General features: G+C 38.2%; 1 protein-coding gene across 3 annotated transcripts in view; it reads left to right on the top strand.

The window, feature by feature from the left end:
* Positions 1-15642, top strand: part of FANCL (FA complementation group L) — a 77073-nt gene that overhangs the window by 52591 nt on the left and 8840 nt on the right. For 2 of the 3 annotated variants that reach the window (XM_075596211.1, XM_075596209.1), the window contains exons 8-11: positions 6254-6404; positions 7265-7348; positions 7909-8035; positions 12374-12455. In XM_075596211.1, the coding sequence (XP_075452326.1) occupies positions 6254-6404; positions 7265-7348; positions 7909-8035; positions 12374-12455 (444 nt within the window). Of the gene's footprint in view, positions 1-6253; positions 6405-7264; positions 7349-7908; positions 8036-12219; positions 12266-12373; positions 12456-15642 lie in introns of all 3 variants that reach the window. The other variant, XM_075596210.1, reaches the window with a different exon arrangement.

Consider the following 15642-nt stretch of genomic DNA (forward strand, 5'->3'; position numbering starts at 1 on the left):
AGACGCTAGACACGATGGGAAACGTTAAACTATAGTGGTTTATTAGCCACAACCAAAATAAAGTATGGGTGCACTGTCCCTTTAAGAAACTACTTTCTGGAAATTAAAGCCTATTCCCGTTAGGGAAACTAACTTACTTGTTGAGCCCTTACTAACAGGGCAGCCAGCTAATCTGCCTTTGTATCTTTATCCTGGGTTGGGGTCCCAGCTGGTCCCAGCAGCAAAGCTCCTCGCAGGACTGGGGGACCAGAGCAACAGCTACGGCTTCCTAGCCGGGAGACGTCTCTCCACCCTCCTGGGAAAAACAAGCTCACCTTGTGTGAGCAACTTCCTGCTTTTTAAAGCACTTGTTTCACTGATGAGTTCAGCCTCTGTTTAATCAGTCTTCAGCTGTGCTTTCTTTCTCTGAGGAGATTAACGCTCTGTGTACTGGCTGCAGCGTCTCTCCATTCACTATTCCAGCCTACTGAGTCAGGGACTCTGTCACAATATATAGAATATATGTTGTATATTCATCTGGGAAAAGGTCCAAATGTGGGACCAAAACATTGATTGAAAGTTTAAATAAGTGAACTAGTATTTGTTTTGAAAAGTCCAGTGGAGTGCCGTCCAATTCTCTGTATACACAACTCTTTTATTCTCCTTATCCACATACACATTTAAACAGGAAGACATTTTTTGGTTGCATGAAATTCCTTGATTTATCACAATAATGAAATGATTGCCAATTAGTAACTTTCAAAATCAGAAGCCACACAACTAGCATTACCACAAAACAAGAAAGAGCTTGAAAAACCATTGGTTAATTACTAGAAAAACATATTCCGGATGGTGCCCATAGCAGGAAATAACATGCCACGGGCTCCACTTATTTGATCAATTGTTATAGGTTCCCTCTTTTAAACTCTGTGATGAGTGATCATATTTGTAACTGTGCTTATTTCTACTTTGAATATATGATAATGCTTTATATTTTTTGGAAGTGTTGAGGAATAATTAAGTCTTTAGTCCTTAAGCTTTAATATATATGTGCAACTTTTTGCTGTTTCTTTTTTGTGGGGCCCAGATCCACAATGGGTGCTAATCTTCAGCACGCCTTTACTCCCATTTATACGAATGGAGGTTAAAGCGTGCTGAAGCTTTGCACCCTTTCGTGAATCTGGGCCTAGGAATATTAATATAAAAGGAAATCTGACACCGTTGTTATTTTTACCACCACTTCATCGTTTTTTTTTTTTTGTTTCTTTCTTTTTTTATGATATAATTATTGTTGTATAGGAAACAGAAGATGCAATGTTTTGGAATAACTCTACTTTAGGCTTGGCACACATATGCATAGAAGACAATTCACTCCCCGAGGCACACAATTACTCACAATGGATTTATTTGTGCGTATCCAACAGTCATCTTCTTTCCAAGGTTTCACAGACTAATACAACACTGTTAATAAAACTTTACTGTACATGCCTCCGATAAACACGGACATCCCGTGTCTGAATGACTGACGTCACAAGTGTGTGATCCCAACATTTAAAGTAATAACGTCATACCAAAATACTTATCTATTACAATTGACAACTATTGCAAAACTGGTGCACAATAACAAAGAGAATGAAAATTAACAGAAAATGAAAAGTTATTCAGCTGTAATGCGAAGGCGGACAATCTTTAAAATGCGGGAGAAATTTAAATGTATACTCATGGTCATGTTTAAAAGGTTAAGCCTTCTCAGCACAGGCTAGTCTACAGTAATACTCCAACTGATATTTTTTGAATCATGTATTTGTGCCCAGTCTGTATAATGGGGATGATTCTTGTGAAGGCTGTTGATGGGTAGTGTGGCTAGAAGAAAATTGCCTTTTGGATATGTTTGGTTGTGGATTGAATCGTATCTTTTGGGCCTGGTTCTTTTGCAGCCTTCCTTTCCTACCCCTTCTAGTCCCTTGGTGGTGAATTACCATATGTCTTTAAAAGGCTCCAATTCACTGGTGCTCACCTGGGATTGTAACAAACCCCCCTGGGTCTTGTATATTAAATAACATTTGTCAGAACTTTGCATGTGTCCCTCCAGCTAGTGGTACATGTTATCTTCTTTATAATCTGATCTAATTAAATTAGCTTTATATGTATCCAACGTATCTTGTACAGACTGAATGTGATCCTGCAAGGTATTTATGGTTGCAATACTGTATGTAGATCTTAGTTTCAATACTTAAAATACGGGAGAGGGAGTGGCTCAGTGAGTAAAGACACTGACTGGCACTAAGAAGTTGATGCAGGGGAACCTGGTTCAATTCCTGGTGTCAGCTCCGTGTGACCTTGGGCAAGTCACTTTATCTCCCTGTGCCTCAGGCACCAAAAAACATAGATTGCGAGCTCCACGGGGCAGGGACCTGTGCCTACAAAATGTCTCTGTAAAGCGCTGCGTACAACTAGCAGCGCTATACAAGAACATGCTATTATTATTATTATTATTATTTATTATTACTTTTAATGGCTTTTTGAATCTTATTTAATTACTTACCACACTCTTCAATAACCAGGACCATCACTTCTGAGGAATAATTGTCCAATATTTGGTACCACAGTTTACAAAGTCAGCATTAAGTCAACCAATTGTGAATTGATTTTGATATGAAATGCTTTTGGTGTAAATCTGGCTCAATAATACTCCTATTATGAACAAATACATCCATTGTGAATAACAGAGTGCTAACTGTCTTCTATACGTTTCTGCACTTTGAACATGATTTGTGTTCCAGGATGCACCTTGTTTGTGGGACTTTACTTAAGGTTTGGTGTGCTTCCATGCTACTATTTTTCTTTTATACATATTGTATGTAAAGAGCAGTTCTATCTGTACATAGAACAAGATAGAAGATGGCAATTAATACCAAAGGCACATGAGTTTGCATCCAGCAAAAAAATAAATGTGGGTATTGTAGCCTGGAACATCATTACAATATTAGTCCCTTATGCCACAATGAGACATTCCACTAATGGTAACTAATGGCATTGGTAACTAATTTTGGGGTAGGTTCATGAATCTCCTGATAACTGCCATTGACTTGAATGCAATTGTTTTACCCAGATTTAATGGAATCTACCCCTGTGTCTTAATCTTAAAAGTATAATTTGCCTTAAAAAAATCTTACAGCATTTTAGTTAATACAGATGCGAACAGTCCATATATAAAAAGTGACATGGAAGACCTTTATTGCCAGAGGGGATCGCAGCATCACTTATCTGAAAACGGAAGAGGAGAAGTCACCCTCTTCCATTCCACTGTGGTTCAGATTACGTGGGAGTGCAGAACGCGATCCCCGCTGGAAAACAAGCACAACAAGGGCATGACATTGCCAGTACATCATGGGGCCCCAGGGTACCAGACCCCATAACGTAGTATCAATAAAATACAAAAAAACAGTATAAATAAGTAAACCTTTCCGTTATGGGAAAATTCATCAAGCTCTGGAACAATTTAGCGAACCCAATCCGGCGTTAACTCCCATTCAAATTAATGCCCGTCTTGGTGTCTCTTGTATTGTTTTTATAAACGTATCAATAGTTTGAATTAACCCATGAAAAAAAAATAAAGACTACAGGAGACACATGGAGAAAAAAAGAGATGGATAACTCAGTCTGACACAGAGGAATGGTTGCACAACAAATTAAGAGAACACAAACAAATATTTATGACAAGGTATGGAGAGAGATCTATAGAGGAAGAGAGTGACAATTTGAAACAGACAGATGTAATGATGTATGAATTTATACCACAGCACGTAGAAAAAAGTTGCATTATGCCTGTACATTATACTGACAAGTTTACAATGCCTGGGGCATGGGCAGATAAAGTATTTTGCTCACTGGGATTTAATCCTAGTCCTATATATTAATAATAATAATAATAATAACAGCTACTGTCTCCTGTAGCCCACCCATTCTGTCAGGGACAAGAAGTGACAGATAATTGAGTACATACATGGCCGTGAATTCTATTCCAACCCTGTTTTAAAGAGGTAATCCTTTAATAATTATAAAAAAATGTTTTCAAATATGCAGCCTTTAATTACCTTTATTGAAAACGAATTACCTAAGCTGCTAATCAACGCGTTCTCCAATGAACACGTGTCACGTGTATTACTACTGTGAAGCGCTATGTACATTAAAGGCGCTATATAAATAAAGCCATGATCGATCAGCAACGATCCTGCTTCCCTGGGTTCACTAAATAGCTGCATTTCCGTTTCAATAAAACCTTCAGTCAGGGAAGTTCAGCAGCTACAATGTATTCTTATATTACTACGGTAACAGTATCTATTGTTACAGTTTGCAGCTCAAACTGCAGGGAATATTGGCAACAAATGATTACAAACATGAAAGTGTTGCAAATATATTGCACTGCTGTGGAAATCTGTTAAAACCAATAGAAATCAAAGGAATCTTGGTATATTAAAACATTAAAAATGGTAATAAGAGTTGAATAAAAAACAATTAGGTAAGTATTATTTAATACAACAGATTTGATTTATTACAACAATAAAAAACCCATGTAGGATATTGCTTGGATTGCTGCTTTAACTTGTATTATTTTAAAGGAAAATGAAAAATCTATTAATATATTTGTTGCATTGAATAATTACAATGATAAAGCAACTTGAAAACCTTGCTTTTTGCAGGTAGAGTAGTATTACCTGTTATAAACCGTTTCCTCTTATGAAGCCTTTTATATTTTCAAATGATCTGAATAAAAATGATTATAAGAGAATTCATGTGGGTGATGAAAAGGTAAAAAAAATGGAATGCAACTTTTGCAGGCATATCGAAATGACACTATTAATTTAAGTGTCCTCAAAGCACAGAATCACATACCAGAAAGATGTAAAAAAAAAAAATATTTAAAAAAAATGGAGATGGTACTTGGAATAAGGGTCTTTATGATGGCTAAGTGACTGACATTATCATATCTTTTTAGATATTAAGTTGAAAAAAAAATCCTCTTTCCAGTAACTGGCACTGACTCATATTTTTGTACTCCAGTGCTTCTCCTTTTAATGTCATTTTGTAACACCTAAAAATATATAATATGGCATATACATTTATTTTAACATTTGTATTAACTTACATCATACTGTACATTTCGTGCCCATGATGGGAAAATAGAAATATAAATTGATTTTTATTTGGTGCAAACAGCCTGCCTGTGGTATATTCATTAAACTTCCCTTTAGCCAGATTTATCCTATCCAGAATTTTTTTATATTTTTTTTTTATCGGGAAGAACACTCTCCTTTTATTTTCTCCCTGTACCCAACTGTCCCTTTTTCCTTTTTAGAATGGTATTTACTCCTTTTTGTAAATCGCATCATGCAGAGTCGTTAGTCTTGTCTTTTGTAACATCTATGCTTTCTGGAAAGTAGCCTCAGGCTTTTCATACATATTTCTTGGAACATCAGTTCTCAGTGCTGTAAATGCAATGTGTTTTGCTGCTATCTAGGCTGACTGTAAATCTAAACAAAAATAACTTTACATAACCTTTCAAAATGTACTTTAATTCATGTACATCCATAATACTAGATCACTTGGTACCAAAATAGTTATGAATTCGTTGTATCTGTTCTAATAATCCTTAAACATTTTTGGTAACAACAATAGTTTTATTATCAATTAGTAAAGCCAGCAGTATACGTACATTATTTATTATTTAAATACAGTTACTGTATGGCAGCTTGATTGGTGTAAAACAGCTACAGATTAATGCATCAGCATCTACTTCTCTATCCAGAGCAAGGCAAGTATTTGAATAATGTCTGTACCGTGCAGTTGGCAGCTGGGAGCAAACACCCCCGCCACTTCTAGACCTACAGTGTGAATCTGGTATTTCATTTGGTCAGTTTCGTAAATTTGCTCAATATAACTATGTATCTTTTTTTGGATTACTAATGCACATATATTATACATTTTTCCACATGACGGCGAGAAACATATGTATTGCTATTTCAGTAATTTAATAAACCATAACTGATTAAGAAACTAATTCCAGTTACTTTTATTTGCGTACACCCACTTGTATGATTTCCATTTAATTAAAATGGAGAATTATGAAGAAACATACACGTTTCGATATGTTACAAGTGTCAGGTGTTGTAATTACTTTATAAATTAGCAATGGAAGGAAATCAGAATTATTCTGCTTTTTTATTTTTACATTTCAAATTAATTTTTTTCCGTTTATTTTTATCTTTCACAGAGTTCCTTGCAAAACATCCATAATCAACTTTCAGCGACACTGGAATCATTGAAACATTTCTGGGATGCTTTGGATGAAATTGACGAGAAGACCTGGGTATTGGAACCAGAAAAACCCACACGCAGTGCCACAATAAGAAGGATTGCAATAGGTTCAAACATTACTGATATTTTGTCCAACTGACTTATTTAAAATTGTCCAACTGTTCAGCAGCGTGTGAGAGAATTGTCTAGTAATTTTGCACATATTTCTTATAAATTTTGTTTACAATGTTTGAGCAAAGTTGACCTTTTCAGGTGTAAATAGACTAATGGAATCCTTTTTTTAATTTTGTGAAATGTCAGTCTGCATAGATTTTGACAATATTTACACTTTTTTTTCCCTTCATTAATATTATTCAGAAAGTGGAAGTGGAAGTAGAAGTATTTGAAAATTCAAAGTTTTCGCTTATGCAGTACTTGCTTTAACAGAGTTTGGACGAGCATTTGGGAAATACTTGCACACAAATTGTAAATGTGTAGCAGAGGAACAGATATGTCAAAACTTACTGTTTCTGGCGCCGCGCTCAAAAATGCAAAAGTCAGCAGCGCTGGAGACGCTATATGCCTCGGTCGCACTGCAGGGGGTCCATGCTTCTAGACGCCTTGCGGCGTTAATGCGCTGGGGCTGCTGTTGTCACATTACCGCAGCCTATTCCGGTGCCGCGAACAGTGTCTTACTACATCTGTATGTCTTCCAGATTGTGTGAATCCCTTAAAGCAAAACCATTGCAGCCATTAAACCCACAGAGGCTCAACTCCTACTTTTTCACCTGCAGTGATCTGTGAGATTGCAAAATACTGTTTTGTCAGATTCCTAATATACATTTCATGGTCTTTGAAATATACGATACATTGTCGTTTTTGAAATCTTGAAAGATAAAGCGGAGTCTAAACAACGAAGTTACATGCAGTTCTATTATTCATTTCTCTATCAAAATAACTCATATTTACACTTTTTTTGTTGTTGTAGGTAACAATGTGTCTGTTACAATTGACGTAGATCCAAGGCATCCAACCATGCTTCCAGAATGCTATTTTCTTGGAGCAGAACATGGTGGGTTATCATTTTTGAAGATCAGAATATATCTTCACTGCTAGAAAAACATACAGTACATACAATGCACATTTAGGTTGTGTGTGTGCCGCATGTTGCTATTTGTCCACATTAGATGCATATACAAGCACACAGAGACACACACACATATCACAGATAGTCATTGTATACCACAGTACATATAGGTAGAGCGTCAGCTGCACTCTTAATCAGTTCAAATATAATCATTTTTATTTAAATTATGAAATCAAGTATTATTTCCTTCCATCAGGCAGCACATGGGTATTAAGTCCCACCTCCTGAGGTAAGACTATCAAACTTGCATGTGCCCTATAAAGGGCACCTCCCCCTTTATCTGTGCAGTGTATTTATCCTGAGCCTGCACCACGATATTTTATTATATTTTATGAGGCTCCCTGGGTGGGCTCTTCCTACAGGTCCCTACAGTACCCAAGGGTGAGTTATCTAGGGAGAAGGGGGCTAAGAGCACACTTTTCCTTAAGCACAAAAGCAGGGGGAAAGGATCCAGCTCACAAGGTGAGGCTTGTTCTCCTTTACAGAGCATCAGATGTCACTTACCTCTCTGGGGGCTGGTCCCCAGAACCCCCCACAGCACCGCGAGGAGACAGAGTGCTGCAGCCGACAAACAGGCGGAGAAGGGAAGTTTCAGCATTGCGCCAAATTCAGGTAATGCCCTGCGAGCCTGCCGAGCTCTCCTGTACCAAGATGGCCATGTGTGCTGGCAGAGGGGAGCAAAGGCAGGAAGTGTGATGTCACTTCCAGTTGTAGTACACCACGTGACCAGCAGGCATTTAAAAAAAAAAAACAGGACAACAGGCAGACAAGTGATGTGAGAGTGGAGACATGCTGGAGACACAGAAGTGCAGGAAAGCATCTTCTAAGCCAATTAACCCCATAACCACTATCTGGCAAGTAATGGAAGGGAAATGATTCAGGGGAAACATCTTCTGAATCAGGCAAGACTCAGAGAAGAGGATTACTGTTTCTTATTGTATATATGTATCCTACAGATGTCAGTTCCTCACAATGCAGGACCTGAAACTGCTGTGGATCCCAGTGCAGAGAATGTTAGACCCAAAAAAGTGACAACAAAGTCCAAACATTTAACTTGTGCAGGATGTGAACAACCTTTACCGGTCAAGTATAAGAAAACATTATACCATCCAGATCCTGTGCTTTCTAGGATGGTTTTAGTCAGCAATGCAGCAAACATTTGATGGTTTAAAACCACAAATATACAAATAGCATCAGGAAATTTGACGCAAATTGAAAAACATATTAGAGGTGTTACTAAGCCTTCTTTCAGGAATCAGACTGGGAAGCCTGAGCTGGTACAGAATTCCGAGAATATTCTTCTTCTGTAGAAGGTGAAGTAATTGAAGAAGTAAAAGCGCAGATAAGAAAAAAATGCGGTATGTTCATGGGTTTACAAAGTAAGTATAGAATATTCGCATTACATAGAGTAATCAAAACAGCTGATTAATGAAGAATTGAAACACCTGGACAAGAAACCATTCTTGTCAAGAAAATATAACCAGATGTATCCCTTTGACTCAGAGGATGCCAGGACTTGGGATAATCCTCCAAAAGTAGCCATATCTGTAGCAAGGCTATCCAGAAGATCAACCATTCCTTTAGATGATGGTTCAAGCTTCCGAGATCCTATGGATAAGAGAGCAGAGAGTGCATTAAGAAGACTTTTTTTTCCAAATCTGGTGCTCTATGCAAACCAAATTTAGCAGAAGCCTGTGTTACAAGATCATTAAGAGCCTGGATGACGCAAGTAGAAGAATCTCTTGAGATCAAATCCTGAAGCTTTTCTATTTGATTCGTCTGGACATAGATGCAGCCTAGAGGGCATTGTGTCTTAAAGCTTGGATAGCGGATGCAAGCAAACTAACATTCCTAAATCTGTATGATCGCAGGGAACATTTCAAAATGGGAGTCCATAATGTCTGTTGTCAACATTTTAAGTCCAGGAGATTTTATGGCAGCAATCGATTTGAAAGATGCCTATTTACATTTTACCATCTGCTTCGCTCACCAACATTTGTTGAGGCTCGCCATTCAAGATGAAATCCAAGTAAAGCATTATCAATTCAAGGCCTTACCTTTCAGGCTATCATCCGCACCCACACTTTTCACAAAAGTAATGGTAATGGTGGTGGCCGAAGTGATCAGGGAACAAGGTCTATCTGTAGTACCCTATCTGAATGATTGGCTACTGAAAGCAACTTCACATCAACTCCTGAAAAATCATATCCTGTATTTACTGGAATTCCTGCAGGAGTTAGGCTTGTTCATTAATTGCGAAAAAATAAATTGAGACCAACCCAAAACATTATTTTTCTAGGGCTACAATTCAATACAGCCCTCAGAATTATTTTTTTGCTATCACAAAAAACAAAAAATCAGATAAAACACATCAGATACCTCAGGACTGTCTCAAACATATCGCTCCGTCAAGCAATGAGAGTACTAGGACTTGTGTCAGTGTCCATAGAGGCAGTGCTATGGGCAAGGTTGCACATGCGTCAACTTCAAGCTAAAGTCCTAATGGAGTGGGACGGAGACGAAAGGTCACTAGAGAAGCACTTCTCGCTATCTCTACGGACCAGGACATCTCTGAGATGGTGGCAACAGAGAAGCAGTCTGCTAGCAGGACGTCCCTTTTAAAACCCAGAGTGGACAGTGCTCACCACAGAGGCCAGTCAATTTGGATGGGAAGCATACTGGCAGAAACACACTATTCAAGGACAACAGCATCACGCAGAAAGATTGTCATCAAACCTGCTAGAACTAAGGGCAGTCTTCAAAGTGCTAGAAGCTTTCCAAGCACAGTTGAAAGGCAAGCCTATGAGAATACAGACAGACAACGTGGTAATGGCCACATACATAAATCGCCAAGGAGGTACATGAAGTCTGGCACTCAAGAGAATCCATGAGGATACTATCATGGACAGAAAGCATCTCTCATGATATCAGCAGTGCACATCATAGGGAAAAGAAAATATCTTGACAGACTTCCTCAACCATCAGGAAATTTTGCAAGGAGAGAGATCTCTGCAACAGGAAGTTTTATCTCGAGTAGTTCACAGATGGAAGCAACCCTAACTGATCTGATGGCAAGGAGGAGAAATGCAAAAGTAAACCGATTCTGAACCCTCTACCGTAAAGACTCCAGACCATCTAGATGCAATGACACTGAAGTGAGATTTTGGACTTGCTTATAGATTTCCTCCAGTTCTGATGATTCAGAGTCAACAAAAAGATCAAGCAGGAGTGTGCGATGGTGGTCATCATGCCATATTGGCCCAGAAGGCCTTGGTTCACAGATTTGTTAGATCTAGCAGCAGAACCATGGTGGATCTTACCAAACAAGGGAGGATCTTCTATCTCCATGTCCAATATACCACCTCAACATAGAAAAATGGAGAGTGACGGCCTGGAAGCTGAAAGGTAGATAATGAAGCGACAAGGATCATCTTCACCAATGATTTAAAACCTTGTTACAATCCAGTAAAAAGGTGACCTATAAAACTTCCACAAGTTTCAAGAAAGTTCAGTAAATTGTGAAGAGCAAAAGGCAACAGTTGACAAACAGCACCCATTAACGTGACCCTGGATTTTTTTTTACAAGAGAGTTTCCAGAAAGGTCGAAAACCGTAAAGGTTCAGGTTTCAGGAGTAAGAGCTATCCGGATGCAACCAATTGCACATAAAGTAGACCTCTGATAAAGAGGTGAGAGCCATTCAGAACATTAGACCTAGAATCAGAGATCCAATTCCAGCATGGGATTTGAAACTTGTACTACAAGTTATGTGATACACAATTTGAACCCATACAGACATGAGTAACTTGTCTTTACAGAAGGCGTTCTTAATAGCAGTGACGTCTGATAGACAAGTCCGTGAGAAACAAACCTTTTCAATAAAGGAGCCTTACGTGGCCATTTATGAAGACAAAGAAGTGCTGAGGACAATACCTTAGTTTCGTCCAAAAGTGTCCTCTTTCACACAAATCAGGTAATCATTTTTTTTCTTCACTGTGTCGGCGTCCCCCCAAAAAAGGAAAGGAACCTACATTCACTGGATGTGAGAAGATATCTGCTGGGAATACCTGCAAAGAACTCAGGAAGTCAGAAAACATGCTCATCTTATTTTCGGGGAAAATCATACTGTAGGAGAGCTTCCAAAAGAACTATTGCAAGATGGATTATACAGACTATATGCTTAGTGTATCAAAAATCCAACATGCAGATAACAGGCCTAAAAGCCCACTCTACAAGAGCGGTAGAAGCATCCTGGGCAGAGAAGTCAGAGGCGTCGGTAGAACAGAACTACAAGGTTGCTACAGTATATGGAAAAATATCCATACCTTTGCCAAACATTATAAGTTGGATGTACAAGCATCCCAAGAAGCAGCCTTTGGTAGAAAAGTTTTACAGGCGGCAATAAATTAATTTCTTGTTTGGTTTCCCTCCCTCGCTATTGCTGTAATAAATCTCAAGGTGCTGCCTGATGAACAGAGAGGAAAGATTCAAATTTAGCTTACCCAAAATGTCATTTCCTTCAGTCCCTCCGGCAGCACATAGCTTTCACTTTCCTCAGATTATGGTTAAATGGTTAAAAATAAATGTATGTTGACGGCATCATGTCTGCAAATGTATTACCTAACCATGTATTGCTATGTACAACACTGCACAGGTAATGGGGGAGGTGCCCTTTATAGGGCATGTTCAAGGTTGATCCCGTCTTACTTCAGGAGGTGGAGCTTACTATCCATGGTGCTGCCTGATGGACAGAACAAAATTAATTTTCCAGTAAGCTAAATTTTATTTGTTCTTCTAGTGGTAAATCCGTTAAGAGATAAGTTGAATTACAACATTCATTTATGGTAAGTACTAAATATATACTGTATGTGTATGTATGAACAGTATGTGTGTATATGTTTTGTTTAACACCCTGTTAATTGAGTTACATTGCATATATTTTTTTTTTTTAGGGATCCAGAAAACGGCTTACTGCAAAATTTGAAAGATGTCTTAGAAATTGAATTTCCATCCCGTTCTAATTTAGAAAAGTCTGTAAGTCTCTTAATTTGATATATTTTTTAAAAATTATTTAAAATAAAATGAACCCATTTAGTGTTAGCATTGTTTTTGACTAACCTGACAGATATATTTTTATTCCCTCTTCTGACACAGATTCAAATTGCAAGTATTGACCAATGCTTGCCCTTTTTAATTGCAAAACGTACATCTTTTATCAGTGTATTTAGGACTTTTATTTGGTGCAAACCTGACAGTACGTCAGCATCTGGTCGCAAACTATAACATGGTCATACATGCCAACATTTCCACCCTGACAATCAGGAGATTTGAACATGCCCCCAATAACATTGCTGACTCTTTCCTAAATTGATATTAGTTACACCATGAATGCACTAGACCCGCCCACTCCCTGACCACTGTGGTACACAGTCCCTCCCTCCTCTGTGCTACAGGCAATTCTAATCTGTCATTTGGAGGTGGAGTACAGTAAACCTGCCTGGCAGCTTTAGGGAGACGTCGGCAGTGGCTAATTTTACAGATGAGTTTTGCACTCTGTCTGCAGTCAGGAGTTAAAGGGGTGTGAGTGAAAGGAGGAAGATTGACCCCAACATCAGGAGTCTCAGGGGGAAGGGAGCGTAGGCATGTATGCATGCTAAAAATACAATGTTTAACAATGTTGTTCATGCAATGAATGTTATGGTTATCTTCATTTTGCTGGTTGAGCTAGTCGACTCTACAACATTTAAATATGCACAGTAAGACTACTTTTATAAAATCTACTTTCCCTATAGCTCAGTTTTCAAAAGAATCAGGTAGGATGTCCCCAAACTGCCAAAATGATGAAGTTTGGATCCTTTTTTTAATTTTATTTTGCGGTCAATGATTTTAGTGATTTTAGTGATGTGTGTGTTTATAGGGTAAAATTAGAGAAAATTTGGATTATACGAATGAATTGTAGGACAGAATTGCAGTACAATCAATAGAGTAAAATATATTGTACTAAATCTACTGTAGATCTGTAATATGTGTAAGATGTATAATAAATTATTTTAGATTAACACGGTGATATGCCAGACAATATGTCTGCTGATTTACTGACCAATTCACATAGTATTACATTTACACAATAGCTGTGCATTAGTCACCTAATGTACATGTGTGTTTGGCAATAATGGAGGAGATGCACAATAGTAGCTATTACAATATCTTCCATTAAAGCCAAAACTCTGCATTCAAAAGCATACTGCACTTTCTACCATAGGCTAATATAATGAGGATAACCCTTTGATGCCTGAGGGGCTATGAATACATTGCAAATAAATATCTTGCAGGCCCCTGTGGCACCAAAGGAGTTAACAAATAAACACAACCATCAATAACAAACATTACTAAACAAGAAAAAATGTTGCAACATATTTAACCATATTAGGTCTTTTAGGCATGGTATACCCATGGCTAGCTGGCTTCTAAGGTCTGCTAAGGCATTAATACAGTCCCTTCTGTTATCTTTGTGTGTGTGTATATGTATATACGAGTCGAGTGAGACAAGCACACCAGAAAATACTGAGAATAGAACTTCTGCAAAAAGGTCACTTTAATGACTAAAATAGTCAAAAATATCCAACGTTTCGGTGATAAGCACCTTCATCAGGGATGTACATACACACATACACAGTATAGTCAAGATAGGCCTAACACCAGCTTGGAGTAGGTGGTAAAATTTGCAGTTATTTTTTGGTGCTAGCCCAATATCTACAAGTATCAGATTTTAATGAATAGATTGTGAATACATAATTTGGCAAATATTTTCTTTTCCCCCCATTTTGGTGCTTCATGCCCTTTTAACATTTACAAAATGACATATTGTGAGAATTCATGCTAAAAATTGCAAACTCATCATCTGGTATTACACAGGAGTTTAGACACCCAAAACAGTATGCCGATGGGGAATCACAACAGTTAAACAACATGTTTTCCTATTGTTTCCTATAACAAGATAAAGCCTAGTTTTCTTGGTGCTACATTAAATAACACAAGAACTTGAAACTATTGTGTGAGATAGCATGTTAACCTTTTGTTACTGGTCATCATGAATACAGTCTTTGTGGTTTCCATGGCTATAAGAAGTCTTTAATGCCACATCTCGTGTAATATTTTAAATATCACTTTAATGGATACTTATCTACACTAATGATATAGAGTATCCTAGCAAAAAGACCAAGTAATAAAAAAAAAAATGCCCCTGTACAAATGTATTTGAGTGTTCCTAATATGCACTTGACTTCTGCATTATTAAAGCTTTCTAGTATCTAATAACTTGCAGGAACCAGCAAAAGTTTCTTGTTCTATTTAACACTGCTGCTAGAATCACTTTACTCTCTTATAAATCTGCCTCTGTTTCTGACCTGCTGAAATCACTCTCCTGGCTTCCCATTAAATTCTGTATTACTTGAAAATGCCCCTTTACGCTTTTTAAGGCTATACACTCCTCTGGCCCTCCTTACAGATGTAGTAAGACTTGATATCTTCGATGCCACCGTCACTCCCTGAAGGATTACCGGTGGGAAGGGGTCCTATTCAGAATCATGGCTCCCCCTGCAGCATGATTGTGTCAGGCACTGTCCCCGACACCACGAACCTTTGCTTTTTCTGCCGCCGTGCTGGGGACAGTAAGTCTTGCTACTTCTGTATATTCCAGCCCTAATTTTTCACTATACATATGCTCGCCTCTTGCATTCTGCTTAAGGATGTCTTCGGTATCTACTGCTGTCTCCCACCTGAAACCTTTCTCAGTGTCCCATAATTCTGGAATGCCTTTCCCATCTATATATGCAACCAGCACCTTGTATTTTCACCTTCAAGGCCCATCTTAAAACACACCTTTTAAACAAAGCATTTCAGTAGTTTCAAAGTGCTTTCATATAATGTACACTTACCGTAATCATTGCTTATGCGCTTACCATAACACCATCCTACTGTCTCTCTGTAAATTCTCCCTAAATACTACAGATGTAGCACAATTCACCCTGTGCGTCACTTGGAGCGGGTGGAACGCGGCCCAAGTACGACCGTAATTGTAGGCAAGCGCATCACGGCCCAGCTCTGGGGGCATTTCACCTAAGGACTAATGCAGTGAGGGTCCCTGCTTCTGAATAGTACTCCCACTGCATTTTTCCACAGGACCGGGATATTTAAACTTGAAGGAGATATCAGCACCTGG

The sequence above is a fragment of the Ascaphus truei genome, chromosome 4 (genome assembly GCF_040206685.1).
Source record: "Ascaphus truei isolate aAscTru1 chromosome 4, aAscTru1.hap1, whole genome shotgun sequence".
NCBI lineage: Eukaryota > Metazoa > Chordata > Amphibia > Anura > Ascaphidae > Ascaphus > Ascaphus truei.